This window comes from Mytilus edulis, chromosome 14 (genome assembly GCF_963676685.1).
Source record: "Mytilus edulis chromosome 14, xbMytEdul2.2, whole genome shotgun sequence".
In the NCBI taxonomy this organism is placed as follows: domain Eukaryota; kingdom Metazoa; phylum Mollusca; class Bivalvia; order Mytilida; family Mytilidae; genus Mytilus; species Mytilus edulis.
Genome location: NC_092357.1, coordinates 34,438,135 through 34,452,590, shown reverse-complemented (window position 1 = coordinate 34,452,590; position 14,456 = coordinate 34,438,135). Strand labels below are relative to the sequence as shown.

At 30.7% G+C, this 14,456-nt stretch overlaps 1 protein-coding gene across 1 annotated transcript in view; it reads right to left on the bottom strand.

Annotated features, from left to right (window-relative positions):
• Positions 1-827: 827 nt before the first annotated feature.
• LOC139502980 (inversin-like) overlaps positions 828-14,456 on the bottom strand; it is a 70,381-nt gene continuing 56,752 nt past the window's right edge. Inside the window, exons 21-24 of the mRNA XM_071292652.1 lie at positions 9,969-10,072; positions 9,373-9,459; positions 8,418-8,555; positions 828-3,092 (exon numbers count right to left, since the gene is read on the bottom strand). Of these exons, the coding sequence (XP_071148753.1) occupies positions 2,983-3,092; positions 8,418-8,555; positions 9,373-9,459; positions 9,969-10,072 (439 nt within the window). The 3' untranslated portion in view covers positions 828-2,982. The remainder of the gene's footprint in view (positions 3,093-8,417; positions 8,556-9,372; positions 9,460-9,968; positions 10,073-14,456) is intronic.

Genomic DNA, 14,456 nt, shown 5'->3' with positions numbered 1-14,456 from the left:
ACAGTGTACATTCAGCTATTGGTCATGACTTTGACTATGTTCCCTTGATTGATAGTGTACATTCAGTTTTTGGTCATGACTTTGTCTATGTTCCCTTGACTGACAGTGTACATTCAGCTTTTGGTCATGACTTTGTCTATGTTCCCTTGATTGATAGTGTATGATTTTGGTCATGACTTTGACTATGTTCCCTTGATTGACAGTGTATGATTTTGTTAGTTTTTATGGATTTCCCCTTTCTGAATTTTTTTTAATGCTTGATATTTTTTTTTTCTTCACACAGAAGATTTTATCAAACTAGTCACATGTTTCTCGTTTTTTTTATATAGATTAGACTGTTGGTTTTCCCATTTGAATGGTCTTACACTAGTAATTTTGGGGCCCTTTATAGCTTGTTGTTGGGTGTGAGCAAAGGCTCCGTGTTGAAGGCTGTACATTGACTTATAATGATTTACTTTTTTTAAATTGTTATTTGAATGGAGAGTTGTCTCATTGGCACTCACACCACATCTTCCTATATATATATACTCTATATATATCCTGCACCTCCCTGTTCTTATTTTGTTTACACTATAGAAAGACAAAGTTTATGAATAAATTAGACAAGTGACTAGCTTGTTAAAATCTTCTATATACCAGCTCATAATAATCAGTGTACTGTTGTTGCACAACTCTCAGTATATCATGGTTGGCAGTGCGTATTGGTTTTAGAAACCAGGGTTTTTCTTCTCCTGAGTACCCTACCTTTAAGAGCAGTCAACCACCTAGGCTTTCTAGCTCATGGTGATAAATGTGTTTCACCTTAAATATAAGAACAATAAATAACATCATTCTTGCATATTTTAATGTCAAAATTGACATATTGTAAAATTGGTCATCTGTATTTACATTATCTTGAAAGACTAAAATTACATATCACAAAATGCTCATATAAAATAATTGTAGGTGATTCACATAAAAATCTCTTTCAAAGACCTCTTTAACTTCATTTTGGTATGGACAGGTATATTTTTCCTTTATTTTTCTATATTAATAATTTATATTTTTTCACTTATCATACCTAAATGTATCCAATATAAATTCAATACAAAATATTAGAGATGAAAGAGAAATTTGCTAGTTTTGCATATATATCTCTGGATATTGTGATAAACTCAAATTTAAAATTAACAATGTTATGAAAATAAAACCCTTAAAATTTGAATGATATGGTGGGGAGTCTGAAAAAACAAATTATTCGGATACACTGTACTGGCTTACTGGAACAGCATCAACAAAAATATCTTATTTCTTACATTTGAGTACTTTAGCATTAAAATTAACATATTCTGCATAGTTGAGAAACAACCTGTTTTGACAACAAATATATATCATCAGTAAATAGCATCAGTGATTTAAGATGATAAAAAAATTTCAGAGGTTTTACAAACATATCTATATGGCAAAAATCACAGTATTTTTTAAGAGGTTTATGAACATATAACTTCAAATACATAATATAAAGACAAAGCTGCATTTAACTTTAAGACATGGGTGTAGAATATCTCTATAGACAGCTATAAAAGAACATGGAATATTTTCTATACTTATATACTATCTTTAATTTCATTATCAATTTAAATAATAACAAAAACAATAATTTAATACCTGTAGCATATTTACTAAAACCGCAATCAAATCAACTAGTAGCACTCAATAGCAGAACATAATAAGGGCCCCAGGGTACTACCACACTTATTAGGTCACAAGGTCGTGTTTGAAGTATTTGGTTTTAGTATTCATAAAGGTCATATGTCCCTTTTAAAGGAGATGTCAGATCGCTATTTCACTTACCCCCTTCCATCCTTCAGTATCCAAACAAAACAGGCCTTCGTGGATAGACTTGGACAAAGAAAAGTCTCAAAGTACTTGATAATATAGCCTAGTAGAAGTATGAGAGTGATGTTTGCAACTAACAGCAAAAATATTAGAAAGTTTTTTGGAATATATTTTCCATGCCTGGTAAAACAATTCAAAAAATTCTATCCATTGGCAAAACTTTATACATAGTTAACATGATTAACATTCTATAATTATTTTAACATTAAACAAACTGAAAACATCATCTTTGTCTAGTTTAAAATGCAATAACCATGATGACCAGTCAAAAAGGATTCCTTTACAATTTAAATGACTTAAAATCATCAATGAAAGTGCACAAATTGATTATTATAAGCACTTGAATATAAAACTTCCACTTTGCATCTATCTATAAATATACATAAATAAAAATGTATATGAAACACAGTTTCAAATATGTATCTGAGTCACTCGCAGCACTAGTACTGCCCATGAAGTGTGATAATAAAAATATAACTTGCTGATGCTGTATTATATGTAAAATGTTAATAATTTTCATCTTACACACAATATTTTTGGTTTTCAACAAGTTATTTTGCCTGCCATGACCTTATTCCTTTAAATCAAATGTGTGGGATGCTTAAAGCAAGATTACAAAATTTCAAATTCTTTATACCAATATTTCTATATGTTTAAGATTCTGAAAAACAAACATTTCCATTTTTTTCAAAATGAAATTGACTTAATTCAATGAACCATCTGGGTAATAAAACTTTCAAGCATGATTTTTGTACTCAGACTCTAAAATAAACCAATCAAATTGCTGGATTTCATGTTTCGAGCATGATTTTTGTGCTCATAGCACTGAGCAAAGTTTTATGCCTTCAAGGCCAGGTATGGCGAGATATAAAAGTTTTACTCTGAAGTATCTTGTTAAATGTCTTGTATATGAATGCTACAAATCCAAAGAAGTACAGGAATTCCAATTCTGTCCAATCTTTAACATTTTGGCTCCTTTTTAGATGACAGTTGACATCACTATATCAACTAAATGTCTTGGTTGCTATCACAGTTATCAATGATCATGTGACAAATTTACTGTCAATATAATCTGGTAAAGTCACATGACTTGTAATCACATGATCAGACAAATGAGGATGACCTATATCCGTTGCCACCTCGTGATATGTTGTAAGAATACTGTCGTGATCTAGACTGGGTAGTATTAGGTACTCGCACACTTCTTAAGTTGTCTGAAAAAAAGGACAAAATCATATAAATTTTTTTTTTAGATTCAATGAAAAATTGTTTCAAGAATGTATATATATATATGTTGTCTTGTTTTTTGAATTTTTTTTTCAATTTGAAGAGGAAGTTAGGTCTCTGAATAAATTTTTCTCATTAACAGGGAAAATTGCTTTTTTTAAGCCACCTGATACTTATTAATATAAATATTTAGTAACTTTGATTAAGTATTAAATTGTGTTTCAAGAGGGCAAAAATTTGTCTGTTTCCTTGTATTGATTTTTTATTTTCAAGAGGACTCAACATTGAAGGCTGTATGGGGACCTATAGTTGTTAATTTCTGTGATATTGGTCTTTTGTCGAGAGTTGTCTTATTGACAATCATACCACATCTTCTTTTTTATATTTATATGTCTGAATAAATTTTTCTTATTTAGTGTGGAATGTTTCTCCTTTATAACATCAGATATTTAAGTCTAGATAGAATTTACTTATTAATTTGCAGAATAAATATATTTATTATATACTTAGTAGTAAATACAGATAAATTGTATGTGTAATACCGTCAATTGCAAGCGTGCTGTATCAGCCACCCGTGATGATATCGATATCAGCACGGTTGCAAAAGCTTTATCACACCTTTAATCTGTATGACGTCACGTCATCGAATGCAGTCACTGTTGCAAAGGCTTATAAATATCAAATCCCTAATCTGTATGACATTATGTCAAACCTATAATCTATATGACGTCAATTCAAACCTCCTTATCTGTATGACGTCATGTTACTTAAAAAAAACATCTACTTGAGGTATATGTATATAATAAAGTGTATATGATATTGCTTTTTCAATATTACACACCATATCAACCCTCAACCAATATAATCCCTCGAGCAGAGCTCTTGGGATTATATTGGGGTCTGGGGTTAATACGGATGCGATATTGAAAAAGCCATATGATATGAATTAAATGTACTATTATTAATTGATGTTATAATGAATGAGCTGTAAATTCAGAAATCATTGCACGCATTAATTATTGAGATATTTGAAGAATGGACAAATCATGTGAGATCGCTCATTGAGATTTCAGGAAAATCTGTATTAAGGTGGTACCTGACACTACAGGGAGATAACTCTGTAAAATCAGCTAAATGTTTAAATCATGTTGTATTGTTAAGGAAATATTAAAATTGAGAATGGAAATGGAAATGGGGAATGCGTCAAAGAGACAACAACTCGACCATAGAACAGTCAACAGCAGAAGGTCACCAACAGGTCTTCAATGCAGTGAGTAATTCACGCACCCAGAGGCGTCCTTCAGCTGGCCCCTAAACAAATATATATACTACTTCAGTGATTATGAACGCCATACTAAACTCCAAATTGTATACAAGAAACTAAAATTAACAAGAATGTGTCCATAGTACACAGATGCCCCACTCGCACTATCATTTTACATGTTCACTGGACAGTGAAATTGGGGTCAATACTTTAATTTGGCATTAAAATTAGAAAGATCATATCATAGTTAACATGTGTACTAAGTTTCAAGTTGATTGGACTTCAACTTCATCAAAAACTACCTTGACCAAAAAGTTTAACCTAAGCTTCACACTATCTTCTTCTTTGTTCAGTGGACCATGAAATTGGGGTCAATACTTTGATTTGACATTAAAATTAGAAAGATCATATCATAGGGAACATGTGTACTAAGTTTCAAATTGATTGGACTTCAACTTCATCAAAAACTACCTCGACCAAAAACTTTAACCTGAAGCGGGACGAACGAACGGAGGCACAGACCAGAAAACATAATGCCCCTCTACTATTGTAGGTGGGGCATAAAAATAATACGAGACTAACACTGGCCAGAGGCTCCTGACTTGGGACAGGTGCAAAAATGCTAAAATTAAGCTTCTCAATGATCAAAATGAGTGTTTGTCAGACTGCTATATATCCAATCAATTTTTTCTGATAAAGTGATTGGTTCATTTTTGTTTAAATTTTTATATTTTTTCAAAGGGTTAAAGATATATATTTTGTCAAAAGTTTTAGGAAAATTAAACAAGCCAAATTAATTTTAGTCGAGGTGTTGTGTACCACATTAAGATATATGTACCAGATATGAGAATGTGGGTTCTTATTATTGAGATATACCCTCACAGTGGCATTCAAAATTGTGTTAAAAAAGATCTGAATTTACAGTAATTTGATTTGTTATTCCTGAATAAAAGTTATACTGCAGGTGTTCACATAACTTATCCCAATTTCTATGTTTATGAAGCACAAAACAAGGAGATCTTATAATTTTACTTGGATTTTCTATTTCCCATTTATATATTTGCCTGGAGTTCATTAAACTTTATATATTGTTAATGTTTAAGGCAAAACATAATTTTGTAGCAATTAATATGTCTATTTCAAATTATCCAGCTGATACCCACTTAACAAACTACTGAAGTAATTGGCATACCCCCATAGCAATGATAATTAAAGGATGCTAATAAGATTTGGACAGAAAACAGTTTTATTTGCTAGGATCTAAGCAAATTAATTAATACTGTTCAATAAAGTAAAACTATTTACACCAGAGGCAGATAAATGAAAAGACCGTCAGATTTTTGTAATAAGGGTGAATCATAATGTTAATATCATGGAATTCAGTGTGACTGTCATACAAGTGAGAGGTTTGACTAAACTATAAAACCAGGTTTTATCCATCATTTTATATATGAGCATGATAAGGAAATGTCTGTACCAAGTCAGGAACATGACTGACACAGTTGTTTACAACTTATTAGATGTGTTAATTAGGCTTTTGATTTTGCCATTTGAATTTTCCTTGGAAGTTTGGTATCAAAGTCACAGTATTGCAAATTTTATCATGTTCGCATCAAAAGTTGATAGACTGATATAAGGCAATTAGTTGAATCAGTGAATGTTTAATTTTGCATAACATTTGATAAGTTTCATCTATTTATTGATAATTTCTTACTGATCATAAAGAATATAGTACAACATGCTTGGAGGCAAACTATAACATGTATAAATAGATCAATAAATGGCAGAGAACTAAAGGCTCTAAGGCTTTAGTCTATTTGGATTTGGAATAAAACATTATTTCTCTGAGAAAACATGCATCCTATTTGCCTAAGAAATAATGTCAAATATAGGCATGGTGTTGTTGTTTTTTATATATATAATTGGTTTTTCATAAGGTGTAACAGTTGTTATTCATAGTGTAGTTGAAGATTTGTCTTTTTACTCTACACAAAAATTATATGAAATATACCATATTAATGCCAGTTTTCTGTGATATACTCATTAGTACAATTTCTGCTTAAAAGCAATAAAATATTGTTTTTTAAGAAAACAATAGACGTATTTACATTTGTATGCAAATTTGTCCGCCATTACGTAAAATCACACAGGTTCCCGTAAACTTTGACATCATAATTTAAAATATTTAAGTCACAATTTAAAAGTGATAGTTGCTTGACGTCAAAAGGTGATTCGGAGTCGATCTAAGGTCATTCAGAGGCAAGATACAGCTTAATACTAAAAGTGTAAATAGGTTTATATGGATTAGAACTATACTTTATTCTGTTTGGTGTTAAATGGTATCTGGTTGATAATTGTCCCATTGCCTATTGGTTAACATATTTTGCTAGTTTTGTTTATTTATTGATTATTCTACTGAAATAGGCGATTTCATTGGCAATTATATCACATCTGATTTTAATATCTTTAAATATTGTATAGGCAGAGCAGCAAAAAATGGTTAGTTTCAATCAACAGCAAATACAATGCCATTATTACAGCTGACCATAAAATGTTATGAAGCAGCAATTATCGTATCTGAACAACTACAAATATTAATGAGTTGACCAAACTTAACAAATATCAAACTTTTTGAAACATTGTCTTAGTAAGCAAACTCTAGTTAGGTAAAATAACAGTCAAAACCACCTTTGAAAAATAAAATTAGATAACAACAGTCACTATTCAAATTTTTTAATCAAAACTCAATCTCCTAAATTACTTTAAAACACTTCAAAAACAAAAGTAGGTCACAGCAGCTTTATTTTAATACCTCCTAGGTCTATGGTTGCTAAAGCTACTACTACATCGACTACTGCTTCTTCGGTAGCTTAGCGAACTACTGCAACGACTTGTGCTACGACTATTTATACGACTATTTATAAATAGACTAGTACTACTTTCCTCATCAATCGATAATACTACAAAAGTTCATAATCAAAATCAGCCTTTTCTTTTTTTCACTTAATATAAATGCCTTTAAATTTAAGATTTGCATTAGATGATAAATAAGTTTTAAGTTAACAACAACCAAAATTTATTTGAAGATTCTCATGCTAATTAAATTTTCAAAAATGAAATAAGCAGAGAGAAATTTTTACTCATATTAAATCAAAATTCTACCATTTAATATTTCAGTTAATACCTGAACATGATGTGAAAATATAAACTTATTCTAAGCTTTTCTTATAAAATAATTGACCTGTTGGGAAAGATTTAAGTTTTTGTCTCTTCTAACAAAAAATAGGACATCAATTTTTATGTACATCTGTAAGTAAGAATTTTTTTCCGACCCCCTAAAAAAAGAAATGTATTATAGAAGCAATTTTTTGGCACCTTGATTGAATCTGAATGAAAACTACTATAAATTTATCAATAGCATCTTTCCTACATAAGCAAAGCATTAGTCTTGGCGATATCGGAAACTTTTTTTTGAATTTTGTCTTCAAGCTTTTCCTTCTTATGAGATTATATCATTAATATTTTGATATTCATAAACAACAGCCTATAAACAAACACATGAAACATGTAGCTATAAACTCTAAAAACTCTGTACAAAGATGTTGATGTCAGTTAAATTTCTTAAGGGATAATGCTATAAAGCATCTTTTTTATGTAAAAATAATAATAATAATTTCATCAAAATTACATCACAAATCTCATTTCTTAATAAAATGACATAATTTTATTCCTTTTAACTTATCCTTTTCAACATATGAAGACACATAATTTTTTTTTAATACTTTTTGAAATCTCAGGAGAAAAGTAATGACTTTTATATGTCTTATATAGTCATACCCTTTCTAAGCTTTAGCTCAATTTTCCAAAAGTATTGATTAAAGTGCTGAAGGATAAAAACTAAAGTGAAAGCAGTTTAATATGCATCAGAAAAGGATCATGGGAGAAAACAGAAAATAGTGGGAATTATTTAACAAGCACTCTACTTTTTAAGGGGAGGAATGTAAACAAATATAAAAACAATAAAAAGGGGAGATAACAGTGTACTTACTTGCTAAATCTTCATCTTCTAATGGATTCCAATCAAAGTTTTTAGGATATCCCTGAGGGTCAATAAATGGAGAAGGAAGAAATCCTTTCTTTGATACAAGTGGGTGGTAACGATCAACAGCAAAATTATATGACAAGGCTGAAAAGTACAAAACATCATTAAACATCTAGATATTTTCAAAATTTAAACAAAAGTTAGAGGTCAGATCCTTGTTTTTAGGCCAAAATTTAAACAAAAGTTAGAGGTCAGATCCTTGTTTTGAGGCCAAAAATTGTGAAAAATTTACAAACTTTGTTAACATGGTTAAGATAATTTCATTTAAAAACTGGAATGAATGTTTTCTGTTTTTTGACAATCCAAGATGAAGATGGTAAAAGACCCCCATTGTACTACATTAAATATTATGCTCACAAAAACATGTTCACCGTATCTTCTGTTTTTCATATATATATATAACATTAACAAATTTGAAGACTTATATAATATGAGAAACATGGGAAAAAAATTATCAGCTAACAAATGCAATTTAAAGATAAATTATTGATTGTGGTAGACAAATAAAAAATATTAATTACTTTATCAACATGATGGAGGCACAGCATGATCTAAATTATTTATTTGTTATGTGATCATCTTAACCTAAACTGAAGCAGTAGTATCAGATAAAGTTCAGTCAAACTTATGTTTTCTAGGAAACAATAATGAGAGTTAATATTAAAAAAGATTTGAGATTATGAAATCAAATAAGTACATTAGATTTATAAGATTTATTGGAAATACAGTAATATACTCAAGCAGTTTACACAAGCTTCCAAATAAAATGTATCAGGTTTGCTTGGTTCGCAGGAACTTAAAAAGGTCAGTTAAATTTGTGCTGTGTTACATTTTTATGTATTGCAGATCTTTGTACAATTACACAGGGAAATATTCTTGTTGGGCAAAATTTGCAACCTACCTGCTGCTGAAGGTACCCATTTCGACCAGTAAGGTCTTGCAGGTTTTTTAGGAGCCGGGTGCCAAAAAGGTACTGGTGGTGCTTCACCTACAAAAAACATTATAATATCAATTCCAAACTATTAAACACAGAAAATGTGGCAGAAATGTTTGTAAAATGACAAAAATTGATAATCCTTCTAATTTGTAGTTATAATGAATTATATAAATCTTTGTTTCCAGTTCATTCAAGAGTTGCTTCCCTTTGTATGATTTGAAAAAATATATGTTGTTTTTGTTTTTGAATGTATATGATTTTTTTCTAAAAATTCTAAAATAAACCATAATTCTTGGCACATAGTTCTATGAGTATGACAAATCGGAACCTCTGCCCAATGTTTGATTTGAATAATCTGTGTTTAATCATGTTTTAATACTAACAAAACCAATATTACGCAGTCCAAGTTTTGGAATTGTTCTTTTTAACGAAAAGGGATAGAACCCTAAAATTAACTTCCTGTTTTGGAATGGCGATCATCTCAGCTTCCAAAAAATTTCTGTAAATTTTTTTTGTACTTAAATAATACAAAGGAGAGGATGTAAAGGGAGATTACTGACCATAAATTTGTTTGACTAGAGCTTTTTGTTTCATGGCGATCACCTCTGGATCCCACAGATGGAGCTGTCTTCTGTTTGGTGTCAATGACCTTAGAAGTTTACGTCTGAAATAAGAAAAAAAACAATCTTAAAATTCTTAATCATACAAGTATCTGAGAAACTCTAAAATATATAAATCGTGAATGCATCCATGGGACCAATTTAAGGACCAACAGACGACAAGTATAACTCTTCATGCCCCTTCACCTAGCAATGGCAGCATAAAAATGAATTGCAAACAGGTTATTTTCTAAATGCCAATGCCCCTACAACTTCTAATGCACAGTCATGACAGTAGTGTAATAAAACTATAAGAGATACTGAAATCAGGTGTATATTTTATACAATTATGAATTTATTATCCCTAGATCTTATTACTGTCTTAAATAATTGGCATCAACTGTCAAAATACATCCAGTTAAATCATCTGTCAAAGCAACTTACAATCTGGAACATGAAATAATTTAAATCCACGGATTTGCACTAAATTCTGGATGAATTTGATGAAAAAAAGGATTATTAAAAATCGGGCAAAATCATTACCATAAAATCAAACAAGTAGTTATCAACCCTTATGACAGCTTTTTTTTCTTAAACAAACATATGTCATTATGAACATGATGAATAATTTAAAACCAGATTAATATAACCAATTAAGGACAAAGAAAACACTCGTTAATTTTTCAGATCATTAGGTAAAAATCAATCTTATATTACAAATTGCTTCAAATTAAATGTATAAATCAATAAAAAATGTGATACATCTGACAAAAATAGTCCATTAAAGTAATTTTATGTTTCCTCATTTATAGTTATGAACTTTTTGTCATTTATTAAAAAAAAAAAAGGATGAAAAATAATAAATTTGCTATTTGCTATTAATCAGTAATGAGTATTGAGGAATGTTTTTGATTGATCCAAATTATGGACATCATCACAAATTCGTCTAATGAGCATAATTGCTGGATTGATATTAGCAACTGTCAACACTATTGCGCTATATGTCATCTATAAAAAAATTGATGAAAAATAATAAATTTGCTATTGATAATTAATCAGTATTAAGGAATGGTTCCGATGGATCCAAATTACAGACATGCCTAGGTGATAATTTTAAGGGTTTCTTGTACACAGTACAAATTCACCTAAGGAGGATGATTGATTGCTTGGTATTTATTGCAATTTTATGGCAGTCAGTTTTTATTGGTGATGGAAGCCAGACTGCATAGGGAAAACCATCTACCTACAGAAGGATTAGGAAAACAGACACTCTTAGTCAATAAAGATTGGAGTCAAGTGCACCTGCCACATGTTAGATTCAAACTCACAACCTCAGTGTTCACAGTCTTCTGATTGTTTGACCATTCAGCAACAGTGACCCCCCTAATAAGGGTGACAATAGTATTACCCCCATTACAACCCAAAGTTTCCTACAGGCCACACATTTTATAAATTCCTTTTTTGAAGTTGCCTACCCATGCTTTGTAGGATTAATTGGTAAGTATGAGGTGATTTTATTTTTTGTTTGGCCAAGAACATTAGTTACATGTTTCAGACAACATGGACAAGAAAACGATGTACGAGCAGGAAAATAAATTTAAAAAAAAAAGGTTGAACTGATTTGTGGCATAAAGTTTTTAAGGGTATAATCAGTAATGAAGGCAACATAAATTATCTTAATTTTATTTTTGGCCTCATCAAAGCCTAAGACTTTCTGCTTTTTATTGAATATTCATTGTCACTAATAAGGTTGTCGCTTTGATAGAATTTCTCACATTGCAGATGTCTGACAAATGTTCATATTTCTAGTTGCTTCCTTTATTTTCTTTATGTCTAGCCATTGTTTGTTTGGATTAATAAAAACAATTACAGCCATCTTCAGTAATGGAAGTGTACCATAATCAAATCAACTTCTGCTTACAACATTGCATTATGGGAATCCCATGTAGTGATCTATCATGTCTTAGTATGTAGACTTTTGACAAAAATAGAGATAGCTAGATGTAATTGAGACACAGGTGCAACGATCTTCATTCTAAATAACCATAATATTGCAAATATTGTCTTTACTTTATTGGTCTGTCTCCACACTTCCAATTGAAGAACAATATCTGATGCAGCCTATTCATTTTGCTTGATACAAGAATTTCTGAGAAATATAATTGCTCTTAATAATTTGTTATCTAGTTATCTTTATAGTAGTACAATGCTGAAATCATCTCACTCTATAAGGGATTCTCTGACAAAAAATTATGCATTTTAGAATCTGGGAATAATACTGAACACTAAAATCAGACATGTATGAATAGTTTTACACATGCCATTCATACCCTTAGCCAGGGGGGGTTCGGAGGATTCAGACGAACCCCCCCCCCCCCTTGAAACCAAATAAGCACTGTTAAAGTCAACGTTCTGTTCAAATTGTGACTGTTAAAGTCGAGTTCATGAGTCCAAATAGCCCCCCCCTTGGAAATTCCTGGCTACGGGCCTGCCATTATTGTGGCCCTTTATAGCTTGCTTGTTCGTTGTGAGCCAAGACTCCGTTTTGAAGAATGTACTTTGACCTATAATGATTTACTTTTACAAATTATGACTTGGAGGGAGAGTTGTCTCATCGGCACTCATACCACATCTTAATATATCTATGTGTCTCATTGGCTCTCATACCACATCTTAATATATCTATGTATCTCTGTTAGAAAAGAAGAAAAATAATAAAACATAAATAAAAGTTGAAATGTTCTCTACCCAGAAAAAAGAGGTGTTTTGTATTCAAGGTGCTTATTTATTCAAAATTCAAGAAAGGAAAGAGTTGTTTTCAAACAATGCATATCATAACTTTCTTCAATGACAAATATAATTCCATGAAAAATGTACATGATCTAGTATAAATCTTAACATGGGAACATTCACTATAATAAGATCTACAGTTCAACATTTTATAATTTCAATGACCTTTACTTTTTACCATCTACATGGATATGATATTACAGAAAGACAAGAAAAGAGAAAGAAAAAAAAAGTTTGTTGAATATATATATATGTAAAACACTTCAAATGCAAACACTGTTCTAACCTGAAGCTTAAGATTATTTCCCATTCCTAATGATGGAAACTATTAAGAAAAACAAACTGTCTTCTGCCAACAAAAACAAGACACAAAAGAAATTTAATATAACGACTCGTAATACCCCATAGTTACTAACAGGTGATTTTAACTTTCTATAGGATTATGACAAAAAAATTACGGGTTCCGAAACAATGAAATTATAAGGACTTTAACATAATGAAAGCTCTGATTTTTAAATATTGATTTTCACAATTGAAGCTCTTATTTGATTATGGTCTTTAAAGAATATCGTAATCCGATAATATACTGGTTGTAATTAATACATTTAAAAGCTTTTAAATCAATGAAAGAAAGAAACATGACACTCCTAAAGGATGAACAATTGATTTTTAAGGTGGATCATTTTAATAGCATTTACTTTTAAATAAGTTGAATTTGAGGTAAAAATCGATGAGACAGCAACCAAACCAAACAAAATGACAAAATCAGAATAAGATCAAGATGATGATTTGTACAAGGGACAAATCAGATATTGAGCTAAAACTAAAAGTCTTTAGTATACCAAGTAAGCATAAGAGAAGATACAGTAATCAAACATAACAGCAAAACACAAAAGACATCTACAGGTCAACAAATTGTGAAACACTGGATAAGTGTCTAAATCATAATGTCAAATGTCAAGGTCAAAATCATCTTGTGTCTAAACAAGCCATGCCCAAGAAAGTTTTTTTCATATGAGAATCAACCTGAAACACCAGTTTCTCTAATTTTTGTGCTATTTTCACATTTTCTGACCGGTGTGAGAAAAATATTTCTCCTCACTAGTGAAAAATTTGTTTAGGCAAATGATTAGTTGAAATTACATTATGACTTCTAAATGTTTTGTTTTCTTCTGAATTTTCCTATTGTGACGTCATGAAAAAAGGCGACAATGCCTGATGATGTTGCATATAAAGAACAAAAGTTTCTGAAAATCTTTGAAAAAGAAGGATAAAAATCATAAGAGAAACAGATTCCTACACTATAACTGGTGTATTACGATATTTCTCCACTCTCGACAGTTAAATTTCAGTTATTTAAAGAGCTGGGCAAGCCTTAAATAATAAAATTTACCAGGTTTGTTTTAACATGAGCAACATGACAGGTGTCAATCATTATGTGAAGCAAGATCTGCTGACCCTTTCGAGCACCTGAGATCACCCCCAATTTTTGATGGGGTTCCTGTTTGACAGTTTTAAGTTTTCTATGTTGTGTTTTGTGCACATTTGTTTGGCAATGAGATTGAATGTCCCTCTGGTATCTTTCCCAACTCTTTTACTATCTTCAATAATTTCTTTAAGCTCACTGATTCCTATAAGAGGCAGCTATATTGGTCATTT